We start from the raw sequence: 15,794 nt of genomic DNA on the forward strand, positions 1-15,794 counted from the left end.
ATCTAACATCATGTTTTTTGTAATGTCAATAGAAAAAAGAGTTTTTTCGCGTTTTAGATTTTTTTTTTTTTTTTTTAATACTTCAAAGTTTCTGAACTGTTTAGCGAGTATAGTTTTTCTATGTGTGTCTATTTTCTTATTTTTGTCATATCTTAAAATAATCACTATCTAAAATACTGAAAAAAACAGAAAGTTAGTTCAATTACACTGTATCCGATATACTGTTTCAGCCCCCCCCCCTCTCCCCCCAAAAACTCAATTTCTACATTTCATTATGCACCATTTAACTGCTATGTTTTTCTTGTGACTTTCTTTCATCTCTTCCTATAGAATCATTTTCTGTCAAAAGGGTTTTGAAACCCTTTCTATATATCTTTCTCCTTCTTCATTTTCGTCTGCTCCTTCCTCTATGAAATTCTCTTTCGTCTGGTAGCTTAAACATTGTTTACTATTCAGGGCATATTTTTACAACTGTACTTTTGGGATAGAAAAATTCCCTAAATATTCCTATAGTCTTCCCTCCACCCACACAGAGCTTCAGTATCAATTACTTCTTTAGTGTTTCGACTAGTATCTAAAAATCATTTCTATACGCAGTTTTCCTTATTAACCCAACTAAAAATTTGGAAAAAAATATCACTTCAAGACATTTTCATTGTCAAAAACAGGGCTTCGCTTGAAGACATTGTCATTGTTGCTTCAAAAGATTGTCATTGTCAAAAACAGGGCTTCGGTCCAAGACACTGCCATTGCGACTTGGAAATATTGCTATTACGCTCTGTTTTGAGACACTGTCATTGCCAAAAACAAGGCAATTTTTTTTAATATTGTAAGGTGCATGTAGTAAAACATTAGTTTTAAATCCTTCGTTTCGCAGGCCAAAAAGCCTTTGCGGGGATTACTTTTTTTTCTATTTATGAAGAAGCCGTCTAATAATGTTAATCAAATGGGGGAAAACTCACCTCAGGTCTGACAGGATCTTCGATACCAACTATACAAAGACAGGTCATATTGTCAACAATAAAGTTTTCATCGTCCCAGTTGGGTTCACTGTCTATTCTAACCTGATTTATCTCTGCTTTTCCAGGGACAAAATCTCTGAAAAAAATAATTCATAAACGATAAAGGAGGGCAATAAAAGAAGAAATGATAATGCCTAACATGGTGAGTTTCGAAGGACATATATCTGACATATTTGACATTGATAGCTGACATTTTTAGAGCTTCAAAGGACAAAAAAAAGAACAAAACATTTTTCTCAAGAACAGGATTGAATATAGTTCGAACACATCAAGGACGGTAAATAAAAAAGCAAAAAAAAAAAATAGCAACGAATGAAAAACATCAATATTGTCAGGTTTTAAACCAAAAGACAATGTTTGATATTTTTACAATTTTAAAGTTCACATTGCTTTAAAATTATGACAGTATCAGATATTATAAAGCCAGCGAGAAATAAGTTTCGAAACCTTTCTCAAGAACACGTTTCTCTAGGATCATAAAATGCCAATGAAAGTAAAAAAGAAGAAAAAATAGACAAAAACGGTTAAAAAGAGGAGCAAATGATAACAATTTTAAAACCAAAAGACAACGTCTAACATTTCTATAATTCTAAAGCACAGGGATAATGCCTCTAATACGAGATCAATATCGCCATGTCTAAAAGCAAGGAGAACATCTGATACTATTATAATTTTAAAGCAATGTGAACTTATGACATTTTTGAACAGTTTTAATAACTTCAGAAAAAAAGCCAAGATGAAAATCAGAAACAGTAAAGGCCCTCAACAGTTCAGTTCAGTTCATATTATTTAACAGCAAAATACATTTAACTAGTATACCAATACCTGCCCCAAGAATGATACAAAAAACCACTTGCAGACTGGACGGGTACATACAACTCATCTACTAACTAATAATTAACTATAAACAAAGGAACAACAAATAATAATAAAAAAAAAAAAAAAAATATGAAGCTTGACCTAACAAATATTTTTTCAATTTATTTTTAAATAAACCCAGGTGCTCAGCCACCCGAATGCTCTCAGAAAGAGAGTTCCACACATTAGGTCCTGGAAATATAGTATGGAAGCCAGCCCTGGTGCCACTTCTATTCGGAACAGATGATGTCACTAGCATGACGAGTTTCATAATGGTGCAAAGACTTTTTGTCACTAAAATAATCCCCAAAAAAACTATGGACCAACATTATCCCAGCATTGATAGGTAGAAATTCCTATTTGGTAGTCCCGTAGCTATCCTACATTCAACACTTGAAACTTACTGAAGGGAAACAAGGGAAAGTAAAAAAAAACAAATCTAAAGGAACACAAATAATATCTACAGTGAAGCACAGGGAAAAGAAAGTCTCGAAACGGTAACGTTGGGTAGTCTTTTAAGTTGAATAAGACTAACTTACCAAAGTTAGTCTCAACCATGGCCAGTCGATCTACCTTTTATGGAGTCTACCATCTACCCAGTACTGCTAATGACATCTATTCAATACATGGTCGAATTATCGACATTTTTTAAACCTCTGTCTCAGAGATCTAAATTTCACAGGCTGCATTTTCCCTTCTCTTTTACACATTTTTCTTCTATTTTCTACATTTTCCCTTATCATGACCAGTCTATCTAAATTTTATGAAATGGAGCAGTCCCTACATAGGCTAGCCCCATTTACGAACAAATAATAATAATTGATACGCACATTGGTTTTGATTACGAGTATATGTAGGTGTCAAGTAAAAACGAACATATTTATAAACCACAAATTCAGTAAAAAAAAACAACATAAAGACAAAAAAACAGACAGAAGTGGGCAAGAATCTGCAACATGCAATAAATGTAATACCCTATATGTATAAAATATCTGGATTAAAATTGTTTATCTTTTTACTTTTAAATTTTGTTTTTACATATTTTTTTCTTCTTGATTTTACCAATAGCCACGTAATATTAAAGAAGAAACTGACTTAAACGCTTAGCAAGACGGAACTAAAAAAAAATTCTTTAAGAGGGAAAGTACAGGGCTCGATTTTTTTTTTTTTTTATGGCAGCTATTCAATATATGTTCGAATTATCCAGTTTTTTTTATCCTTTGTCTAAGAGATCTAAATATGACAAGCTACATTTTCCAGTGTTTTTTTATATACCACAGTAACATTTTGATTTTCGTTAACGCGAATTTTCTTTCCGATTCTCATAGAGATTAGAAAAATTTAGAATTGCTATAGCTTGTTTATTAATCACAAAATCTTTAAAAATTCATTGTGTTATTTACATCAAATATCTAATAGTATAAAAGGATATAGACATTACCATTCTCCCTCATTCGATTGGGTTCCATCTGATATGATTTAAACTGCATTTACCTTAAATATCCCCTAGCAAATTGAATCAACAAATGATAAATTACATAAAAGGATTTCCAAAGGAAAGGATTTCATTTCTTCTTAATGAAAGAAGAGAAATTCTAATTAAGCAAAACAGGGTAAAGGGGTTTCCAGATGACAATTTTGATTTAATCCCACATAAAGACTCTAAATAACTGTTGAGCTCTTTTATGTTTTGTTACTTTTTAAACAAAAGTATGGCATTGCCATTTTCTGTACTTATTGAATTTCATTAGATCTTGATCTTGAACAAGATAAAATAAAGTGATTTTTAAAAGGAGACTTTTAAGGGAACGTAAGGAAAAGGAAAAAAAGGAAAGAATGTTCATTGATCAAGAGAAGGGGGAGTTTGAATATGACTCATATTCCAAAATCTGAAATTGTTATTTAAGGGGTTTCAATACCTTAAAAATAATTTTGCGAGTGTCAGTGTCGACTGGCCGTCTCAAAGATAAAGGGCCCATTAGTAAACTTTCCAAGAACCACAGGGATCTCCCAAAACAATTTTGATAAAAATTTACAGGGAATCTTAAAACCCCTTAGGTTCAAAAAGCTAACAAGACCTAGTTTAAAATAAAGGGAACATATTATCTCTTACTTATTGTTAAATAAAGCGCTGTCTTTTCCATGTACATACAACATAAATAATATAAATCCTGTTTCAGCAAGGTTTTCAATCAACACTGTTAGTGCAACATAAAACTCCCAAAGCTGTGAAATTATTCAAATGGTACATGTTTTAAGCTGATTTTTAATGTTTCCCAAGCAGGTTTGCTAGATTATTTTTAGGGACTGCCTTTTCCTGAACTTTTTTTCATTAAATCTGAATATCTCTATCTCCGGCACAAAACAGGAGACGCTAAATGGTATTTCTAAGATTTCAAGAAAAGTAGAAGTTGCTTTTAGTCTTCTGTCGTTTATTCAGATCTCTTATTGAAGCTCTACAAGTTTTGGCAAGACAACCCACCCAATTCCAAATAGTTTGGCCACGCAAACAAAGGAAGTTTATAATGGACGAACTAGGGTGGTCCTTAAAGGTACGGAAACCTCTTTAATGATCCGATTTCTGGCGTTTTGCCGTTTACGAAACGGCAAAACGCCATATCCAACAACTCTCTTGCCCTCTTTCTTTTATTGTCCTATTCAACTAAATAAAATGAACAGGTTCAAAAAAATTTTCGTCACAAGAGAATCTTATCAAATAGTTTGTAAGTTAAAACTGGAAGTCAAAAGTGACTTGGGCCAATATTGCCGGTTACGTTTTGATTCAGGCGTTACTGAATCAGAGTACATTTTTTACCAGCTAATAAGGAATAAAAATAATTTTTCGAGACTCGAACCTTTCGATTTACATTAATGTAGAGTTTAAACGTTCGTAAAACAATTTTATGTGGATTTTGTTGGAAGTTGTGAAATAAAATCCATCATTCTGATTTCTTTATTGTGATTTCCTTACAAAATCCATCATTTGTGATTGTCTTATTGGGTGCCATTTGATCTTTCGTTAATTTGCACTTGCCTTAACTAACCCCTAAAATATTTAATTAACAAAGCACAAGATTGGATATACAGATTTTTGATGTAGGCTTAATAAAAGAGGGAAAATCTTAATTAAGCAAAGAAGGAAAACGACTTTGAAGACGATCTTAATTACAATGTTTTAACTTTTTATTTAATACTTCATGAATTTTGGGTGTCGTAGGATTCCGACTTTCTGGCGTCCCCAAATTCTGAAGTTCTTACTTATGCAGAATAAAGAACTTATTAATAAGAAGTTATTATAATCTTATTAGAAGTTATTATTAGAAACTATATCGGTTATTATTATTAAGTTATGAATAAAAAGTAAAACAGTGTTTGCGAGCCTTTTATTTTTCAGACACTTATTTGTGCTTCAGCTACCACTTTTGCATTGTAATATTTCAAAGGTTTTATTGATTTACCGTGTAATTTAATTTAAGGTTTTAATTTGTTACATCTGACAAAAACAATAATGTAGGTACCTGCTCAAACACCTTCTAAGGAGTGAATTACAGGAACGCAACACTCACAAGCACAGCAACTTCAGGGATTGGGGGGAGGGAGCTGTCAAGTAAAAAAAAAAAGATAATTGGCACCATTGACAGCGGTTACAATGATTTGGATTGTATCTCTCAAAAAATTGAAAATAAGCATACCTACTGATAAGTAGGAGGGAGATAAAGGAGGAAAAGACTCCCCGCGAGAGTTGAAAAATAATAGCTTAAAATGCATATATGTCTTGTGTAGCCGCTCTCCCTCCCAGGGCATGACCTGGGAGGGGAGTGCACACTCATAGCAGTGTACACCTATGAGCAGGCAACGGGTCACTCTAAGCGAAAAGAGCAGATTTTAAAATCATCCCACATTGACCATCTTAAGCTTTCATCTAATTGGATATGGGCATTTGTCAACATATTCCAATAAGTTTTGGAGAATTTGAGCTCCTGACGTATACTTTTTGGGGCTATGAAGCTATGATATCACTCAAAATACTACCAAAATATATAAAAAATGTAAGAATATATATGCTGTCTCACTTTATATAATTTGTAATTTCCGTAAATACCAGTTAATCACGAAACAACGGCTAGTTGAGGCGTAAGATAAGACAGCCTAACCTGAAGCATTAGTGTGTTTGTGGTAATCATCAGAGTATATTATTTTTTTTATTTTTTTAAATACCTGAACATATTTTTTTATGCATGAAACGAATTTATATTTTGGCAAGTCTTCCTAGTCGTTTTTTTACAGTTGGAGGATCAAGTCGAAACTTAAAAAAACATATTTTTTAATGGGAGGGGGGTTAAGGGACTTATTATTTGTTATTTCGGAAAGAGGGCAGAACGTTTATTTTACATCCTCTTGAAGATGATAATAATATAAACAATGTTCACCTGTAAGCTAAACAAATCGTCCTCAGTCCTTCAGAGGCCATTGGCTCAATTATATTCTTCACCAGTCTGTCTTGCATAGCGATTGGAAATGGCTCCAGTTTTCCCCCTTGACCAAAAATAAATGAACACCTAAATGATAATATGATAATAATAATAACAATTTATTTGGACCCTCTATACGTACAAATGCACTTAGAGGAGTATGGAAAAAGAAATTTATAAACACTTATAAGCGCTATATAAACAAAATATAAACACTTATCATCACAAACACTAGAAAAGAATACACTAACATTGACTCACAAAACGATTAATACAACCCAATGGAAAATCTACAACAGACTCAGATCGCTGTCTGAATCTCCCTTCTAAAACATCCATCTTACCACATATCACAAAAAAACACTGTAACCTTTGGAGATATAACTGTTACGAGACCAAATAGGAACACGAAGAAATACTTACAAAATTTGAAAAAGACAGACCGAATTTGTTGACGTCCAGAAGTGGTAAACAATTTCCATAATGGCACCAGAAAAAAATACATGGGGAGCAAAAAACGAGTTATAAAGCTGACCAAGCGTTTTTATTGTCAAATTGACCTTCAACTCTAGAAAAACGTCCATACGAATTTATATTTTGGCCTTAGTTCTTAGTATGATCATCCTTGTCATTCATCCGGAATGACGAATGACATCATATACAATAGAACATAATATATTTATTGACTACAATAGCTGGAGCTAACAGTCATGTTAGCTCCAGTCATGACACATGTCATGAGTCATGAGTGTCATGACAGTCATGAGTGCGTCATGACACAAAAAAAGAAGACACAAAACAAGGATCAAAACAAATAAATAGCCATATAAAAATATTAAAGCAGCGTGTGCTGTTTCAAGGTCAATAAATTAAAATGAGTGACCGCTTATATAGAATATATCAGAATATTGAAAATATAAATGGTTGATACATTCAAAAACATTAAATATTTGTCAAAATAATATTATTAAAATACCAAGTGAAATAAGGAACGAATGAATTGTAATATCTCCCGGTACTAGAGGCTGGGTAAGTCACTAACTGTGGACAAATCTTTTTTACCTGTTGGAGTCTAGCAACTGGTCATCCAGTAGGGGGGCTCTCAACGTTGGGTAGTAGACCATGATGAGTTGGGGAATTCAAACAATTTAGCCCGAATCGATATGTCAACTCATGTCTACGACTATCAAGTGAACTCAAGTTGAGCTGTTTCAGTGCATCATCATATGTCGACTAGTTGTGTTAAATTATAATTTTTACAGCTCTTTTTTGTATCATCTCAAGTCTATCTGATTGTTCTTTCGTCAACCCAGGATGCCAAAGTGGACATACTTAGTCAAGAAAAGGTCTAACCTAGCTGCAGTACACAGACTTTAAAACCCCAGTTGGCATACCAAATCTCTTCAGGTTGGAAAATGATTGTAAAAGCGAGGCACCTTTTTAGTTAGATAGTCAACATGCGTGTTCCATGTTAAATCTTCTTCCAAAAGTATTCCAAGTATTTTAACTGTTTTCTTTGTCGGCAGTAGGGATTTGAGAGAAGAGTAGCTGTCAACCTTTAGGATGGAAAAATGGCTCCACTTTTTCGCCTTGACAATAAGTAAATGAGAACCTACGTGGTAATATATGAGATTAATTCTTAATATTGTCATCCTTATATTAACATCAACTAAATTGTTTCTTATCATTTATCATCAAACTTGATTGTCCTGTTGGGTCATCGTCTCGTTTCTATGACTAGAGCATCAGATGTATGACATCAGATGACATCTTATGACATCAAGATGCAATCTGATGCTGATGATATATCTCTTAAAGCTTGTCAAATCAACTGGACGAAGCTATGAGTGACAATTGTCCCTCCGTGTGCAGTGTCATTTTAAAAAAGAGTACAGGCACCGATATAACAGGATAATATCAAGATAGTGAAAAGGCATATAATCTCAAGCTACAAAAAGTTTCAAAATTTAACAATCACACTTAAACTCTTATTCAAGGTTCTTAATGTACCTTTTCTCCCCAATAGTTCACTCTGCTAATTTGAGCACATGTAAATACATGCACACAGTAATCAATAGCATAGTGCATTTTAATGCGCCTCTAGTGAACCCAGTTAAAAAGGTTTCACCGTGAATTCCCAAGGAATTATTCAGCAAAAGTTCCAACTATACGTCAAGGCACAACTTTCACTACTTATTGTTCCCCACAATGTAAACACCCAAAATAACGTCAATGAGACTTGAGTGTAGGGCAAAGAGTAACTATGAAAAGACTCTTCCTATCATTGTAATAATTTTATTTTTTAACAAAAAATACCGGCAGCGCAGCAAGCGGCAAATGAGACTAATATATTCATAACCGTTTAAGCCGATAATGTTTAAAGGCATACTTGTAACATGAGGAGCTAGACAACGCAACAGCTAATCACGTTAAGGGAATTACCATTTACCCCTTTTCATTGGTTCCTTTAACCGAAAGTATTGGACAACGCAACAGCTAATCACGTTAAGGGAATTACCATTTACCCCTTTTCATTGGTTTCTTTAACCGAAAGTATTGAAGTCACCGGGTAACAAAACTAATTTCTTATAACCACAGATCAAACAGTTTTTCTCTCTAGCGTACGATTACTCTATGGTGTAAGCTGATCCTCAGCTCCTTCGGCCCTTGAGTAAGGATATTAGTGCCCTTTCTATCAACTCTGAGTACATACTTGTAATTTTTTTTCCCGAAAAGAAGAGCCAGCGTTGGGCAAAAATCAAATTACTCTCCATTTACAACATAGGCCAACGGTTATTTTTCTTTCCGTTCTTATTCGGCTAGGCGATATCGTTTTGTATTATATAGTGACTCGATATTAAATATTCATTTTCTCTCACATATGGTCTTGTCCGAAGACATATTCAATAATACACGGACACAGTTAATACATTATTTTTAGTTTAATGATATTATTTGCATAATATTCGACGTATAATTTCGTGTAGCCAGTATCTTTATCTTTACTAAACACATTTTTGTCTCTGAAAATATTTTACAGACAAAGCAGACTGCAACAGTAATGATGATGTCAACCTCTTCAACTGTATCAGTAATGATGATGCCAACCTCTTCGACTGTATCAGTAATGATGATGCCAACCTCTTCGGCTGTATCAGTAATGATGATGCCAACCTCTTCAACTTAGCAGTGCAACTGCGTGGTTGGGAATCCTTACCAGGCATTATATCTTTATCTGTTGCATCTGGGAGGCCATGATTACGACTTCTGTTCAAGAATTCACTCACTGAGCAAAAACAAAGGTGTGTAGCAAAAACAAAGGTGAGCATAAACAAAGGTTGTATCTCAAAGATAAAGCGGGACCATATTTCTTATTCCAGAAGGCACAACTGGTGTATAGATAGGATGTGTGAAAATATGCAGGGCTCAGGTCTTCATTAGGGATAGCTTAAAGAATAAGTGTAGCAATAGCAGGATTCAAATGATTTTCGTCTGGAGAAGGGGGACTGAAGCTTCAGAAAAGAGTAAATTTGAACCCAAATAAGCTGAGTTTTAATCCTTTAAATATGCATTCCCAACACTTTATTGGCGGACGGTCCTTTGTACCAATTTTTGAGGGATTTTTTTTCTCTTTGGCATCTGTGTACAGTTATGAATACGAGCCTTTTTGCCATTTAATTCCTTTTTCATTTCTTTTTGTGTATAATGCAACTATACTATCAACCTTTCTCCTCTCAAGGAGTGTGAATATAATTAAGAGCAATATGCATTAAAAAGCAAAATGGAATAATTCCATGACCAAAGGGCATAGTTCGAGTTTACTCTTTATTTTTGGTAGCATAATCAAGATAAAGATAATTTTTTATTGAAAAATCAGTATCTTAAGCAAGAAATGCTGAATCAGTGTCTGTTGTCAAACTATAAATCATCATATAAATTAGAACTATCCTAAATCGAAATCGTCATAATTCACAAATAAACATAAACTCATTTGTCAAAAAATAGGAAAAAAAATTAAAAGGAAAGGATATCGTAAATGAAAAGCAGTAGTGTCAAAACTAATATAAAATAGCACCAGCAAAATAGAGAGTAAAAAAGGGGTTAAAATAGAGGTTTAAAAAATCTTAAGACTGAGAAAAAAAAGCGTAAAAATTGTTGTAGTTCAACAAGATAAATTTTCAAACCATAATGGGAAAGATACAACTACTACCACTACAACAACCCATTGCAACATCCAACTACCTGAAGTCAACACAACTGCGCACACACTTCCCCCCATCCCAAAGTGTCCAAAGCCTCGCTCTTTACTCCTTCAAATGAAGTTCCAATTTCCTTTAATATCCTCTCTAATTGTCTCTAAATATCCTCTCTAATTGTTTATTTCCATACCATTCAGGGCGGCCAGCCTTTCATTCGGCCCAAGATAGATGACCAAAAACACAATATTTGGCAATCTATAATCCTTTATCCGTAAAACTTAACCTAACCCCTCCAGAGAGCGCCTCCCGCACCTCAATCTACCACCCCTTGCTTATAGATTCATATGTGGTAATTTAAATGTACAAGACATGTCATGCGGCATACTTTAACCAAAACAACCTGCGAGAGCACAATTTTAAAACCAAAGGCGAGCGATTTCATAAAGACTTTGGGCGCTGGACTCTGACAAATCGTATTACGCATGTGTGGAACCATTTACCAGCTGAGGTTGTAATATCTCCCACGATTTCAACTTTCAAAAACCAATTAGAAGCAATATTGCATCCTGAGATGGATGATGTAAACAAACTCTAAAGGGGAGTCAAAGTTGCGGAGAAGTTCTGAGTTGAAGAGAACTCTAAGCTGTTTCTATTTTGTAATTAGAGGCTTATTAGCCTTATTTAAGCAATATAATGTTATTATTATTAACCATTTCCTTACAGGCCTAGAAGATCAAATTTTTTGTACAGCTTATTATTTTATATACAGTCAGCAAAACAAGTAAGTTTAACTATACTTATACAATTGAATTAGGCTGATAAGGTTCTAATTTATGATAATGGAAGCTTTATTATAGCCTATCTTCTATAGCGATTGGGAATGGCTCCAATCTTCTGCCTTGGTCGTAAATTAACTAGCACATAAATGTTAACATATGAGATTATCTCTAAGTATTTAAGTCTAATATAAACATCAATTAAACTATCTTAACAATAGTATTAGTATCATTTCTAACGAAATAAAAAAAATAGTTGAATAGACATAAAAGAGATAATTCAATGCAAATGTTGAAAAATAATGTCCCTTTTGAATTTTCTTCATATGTATATTTTTAGTTATTTTTTTATTATATTTTCTTATAGTTTTGCTAGGTTTATTTTTTCAGCATGTTATGACCTAACCAGTTTAAATAATGACTAATGAATGGATTTTCATTCTGACAATTTAAATTTTGGCATTCTTTTGTCAGTCTTTTAGTTTCGGTTGCTTTTTATGCTTCTTTGCTCGGAGTTGGCCCCAAACCCAGAATTCGGTTCTTCGGGGCTTGTAATAGCAATTTTCCTAAATAAACATCTTATTATTATACTGTTATTATTAAATGGAAATTATGCAACGTCTTCAGCGGGGAAAAATATAAAGACGAGTTATATTACGATACTATTAAGCGGCATGAAATATTACTGTGGTTAAGTTTGGAGTATAATGGAAATAATCGGGCTCCTAAGTTTTAATATAAATCTATGCATATTCTTAAAATGATCATTTGTTTATCTTTTTTTTATGATTTTGTTTGTTGCCATCGATTTTTTTCTTCATGTTCCCACGTCTTTGAAAACATCAATTTTTTTTTTTTCATAGGCATTACTAAAATTTACAAACCGGCTTAGCAACATAAAAGAGGAGCTAAGATATCTAGAAAAATAGGTTTGCATAAAATTAGGAGCCAAATTTAATTGAAAAATAACGGATGTTCACATTGGTGCTCACACTAGGCTAAACAATCGCTTTTCAGACATTATTCGGGCAATACATTTTGAATTGACGATGCTGATGTCTACCTGCTAGATCCATAAACCGGACGACATTAGTTTTCTGACAATATCTTTGAATTTTTTTATTTATTTATTTATTTGTTTTTATATATATTGAAACTTGCAAGTTAGCTGTTGAAGTATGTAAGAGGAGCTAACACGTCTAGGAAAATGAATCTACATAGTATTAGGAACCATGTTAAATTGAAACATAATGTTGCTCAAACAATAGGCTAAACAATCGCTTTTCAGACAAACCATTTCGAATTGCCAGACCTGATGTCCAGCGTTGCCAACGCGACACAATTGTACCGTTTTTGGTACAATTTGGAGGTCCTGGTACAATGCGCTACAATTAGAAATTGTTTGGTACAATATAAAGTCCCCGGTATATTTGGGTGTTACTTGTTTTTTTCTATGCCGGATATCTGTTGAAGTTTTAGATTGTCGAAAACACTATTCTTGTTACGGCAAAATTTGACATGCTATCCAAATAGTACAAATCAACCACTCGGGGTACAATTTTAGTTGGAAAACTGATACAGTATATTTTAAAACTTTGGCAATGCTGCTGATGTCTTCTTTCCAGATCCTTGAAATCGCTCAGTTTTTCCTTTATAAAACGGAGCATGCGTTACGTAAAAAAAAGTGAGTTCTGGTTGTTTTCTGTAACCAATACATAAGCACATTTATAAATACTACATTTCAATTTTCAACTGGGAGGTTGCGCATACCATATTTTTGGTGTTTTAGTTTAGTGTTTTAGCTTTAGTTTAGTGTTTTGGTGTTTAGTTAGTGTTTAGTGTTTTAGTCCTTTTTTTATTGTTTTCATTTTCAAGCGGGAAAAAACTGAAAAGTATATTTCAGAAAAAAAAACTGATAAGTATATAACAAAAAGAAGCTCAAGTCCCTTATCACAACACCTGACAAAATTATAAATCGGGTCATAATAATAAACTTTACCAAAATTACAAACAATAGCATTATTCAAGTTGTCAATAACGATAAATTCCCCTCTAAAACTGAAAAAATCTTTACCTAATGTTATAAACCTTTCAAATCTAAAGTGCCTTTTATAAAGGCCAAACGCTTTCTGCTCCTTTCAAGGACATGAAAAACAACGGACTTGAAATTTACGTTCAATTTAAATTCAAATATTTCCCTCTCCTTTTATGACCTAAGATAAGATGCTTCCATGTGAGAACAAAGGGGAACAGCGACAATATTTATTCAAGCCCTTTCAATTGTTTGCTCACATCATATCTAGATGCTAGAAAATACTAAATCTCCGAGAAAATAAAATCAACTTTACTATAATTTTTGTTTCCAGCCTCTAGACTAGCTTCGGAATCGGAAATTTAAAAAGAAAGCCATTTTCAACAGCTCAGCTAAAATATTTCAACAAAAATAAAGCAGAAGCTTGCAACGAAACCGAATAAATGTTTATTTTTGTGTATTTGTTTTACTTATTTATTTTCTTTGTTTCACAAAACAGAGCTCTGTTAACGGATGGGTAAACCTACTCCAAATTTAGCTCTTGCGTCGACGCCGTGGGATACTTTTATACTAAATTCTTAAGTCAGTCACGTTTATTAGAGATTACTATTTCAGGTACTGTTGCGCTTAATGGTACACACGAAAGAAGTCAGGTTTGGTTAATGCTAATAAAAAAAAAAAATAGAATGAAAATATAATAGTTCAGAAGCAAATTTTGGCTATATATTTGCACATTGGGGGGGGGGGGGTAAACATAACATATATTAAATACGTAACCTAACATCGGTACCTTTCCTCCCCCCTAAATCCCAAGAACAACAGTTTAAATATTTTGAATTCAATGAGAAACCACGCTCTTCGATCAATTTAGATAGCAGTTACCCGCTTTATGGGTCTCCATCACTGCATTCCTTCGACAGTCTGTAGCGCTGTCTACCATTAAGCGCAACTGTAGCCTATTTCAATTATTACAAAAAATCTTCGATTAAATTTGCATTCCAACTTTATTTTTATTTTTTTTTTATTGACACTTAGTCATACTACAGCGTAGTAACGGCTATTCCTTGAAATAGGGGTAGGGACAAAAATGGATTTCGAAATCTAGGGGGAGGGGGACAATTTTGCCGCTTAACAATTTAAAAAAAAAGAACCACTGGAACAGCAGTTTTTCCACAGCTGATCTTTCATTTCAAGGATATATTTAAGAGATTACTATTCCTAAGTTTTTTATAATGGGTATAGGCATGAACACAAGGACGTCTGCAGTGAGGGATAGGACTCGAGAGATTCCTCAGAAATCCTAAATTTTTATTGAGTTTCTGGGTATTTACCATTTAGACATTCTAAGAATCCTCAGAATTTTTCTCAGAATCTAAATTCACAATTCTGAGGATTCTGAAAATGTCTAAATGACTTTAAACTGGATTTGGGTAATCAGATTTGGGTTATCTTAAAATTTGAACAGCCCAAAAATTCAGTTATAGTCATTTAGACATTTTCAAAATCCTCAAAATGTTCTTAAAATCAAAATTCCAAATTCTAAGGTTTCTGAAAATATGTAAATGACTTTAAACTGAATTTTGGTTTATTCAAATTACAAATGTCTGAAATCCAATTTTAGGAAGATAGGTTATCGTACAAGAGGGGTGACGCCGAAAGAAAAGTGGACTGAACTCGTAAAAAAAAACAATGGTATATACATGTCTGCAGTTTCCACAAACCCGACGATAATGGAAATTTCGAATCCAGAGCAGGCAAAAGGTGTTCGACAAGAAGATAGTTGATCCTGAAAGGCCGTATGTGTGTCCTCTTTGTAAAGATGAGAACGAATATTTGGACCTTTTCTCCGGAACTGCCCAATGCTCTCTGATTTAAGGGAAATGTATTATGTATTATGTTTCTGTGTGCTTTGTAATTTGTTCTGTTGGTGATTTCTTAATTTTTTATAAGTTTTTAAGTGTATTCTTGGGCTTTTTAAATACACGGTCTATTTATCCATCTATAGTAGGTGATGAAACAGGGGAGACATCTCCCTTAAGGGGGGATGCAGATTTAAACAACACTTGATAGAAATTGACAGCTGATTTCTAAGTCATGGCTTTTCGAGTTCCGAATACGGAGAACTTAAACATTAAAAGAATTTACATTAGAAAAACTTGAAAAGAGCCGGGAGATAGTCTATTAGTTATTAGTCTATAGTTACGACAAACTTATAACGAACAGGCACTACTTCGAATAAGGAAATGAAATTAAACCGAACTGTGTTTTGAATTCAGAGGCCCACATTTAATTACAGCTTTGTATTGCCTCATATTTGTAACTACTGTCTTAAAAACACCTCTGGTTCCATTTTCAGTGGAATCAGGCGCAAGTTATACTACTACTACTAACAACTCACCGCAACACCAAGCCGCCTGAGGCCAACACAGCTAAGC

The 15,794-nt window shown here is 33.6% G+C and overlaps 1 protein-coding gene across 9 annotated transcripts in view; it reads right to left on the reverse strand.

Annotated features, from left to right (window-relative positions):
• The window catches only part of PMCA (plasma membrane calcium-transporting ATPase 3), a 282,389-nt gene that overhangs the window by 61,451 nt on the left and 205,144 nt on the right, over positions 1-15,794 (reverse strand). For all 9 annotated transcript variants that reach the window (XM_089100636.1, XM_089100641.1, XM_089100642.1 and 6 more), the window contains 2 exons: positions 6,311-6,439; positions 963-1,098 (listed from right to left, as the gene is read on the reverse strand). In XM_089100636.1, coding sequence (XP_088956762.1) covers positions 963-1,098; positions 6,311-6,439 — 265 coding nt within the window. The remainder of the gene's footprint in view (positions 1-962; positions 1,099-6,310; positions 6,440-15,794) is intronic.

The sequence above is a fragment of the Artemia sp. Qi Xiang Cuo genome, chromosome 14 (genome assembly GCF_049724085.1).
Source record: "Artemia sp. Qi Xiang Cuo chromosome 14, ASM4972408v1, whole genome shotgun sequence".
Taxonomy (NCBI): domain Eukaryota; kingdom Metazoa; phylum Arthropoda; class Branchiopoda; order Anostraca; family Artemiidae; genus Artemia; species Artemia sp. Qi Xiang Cuo.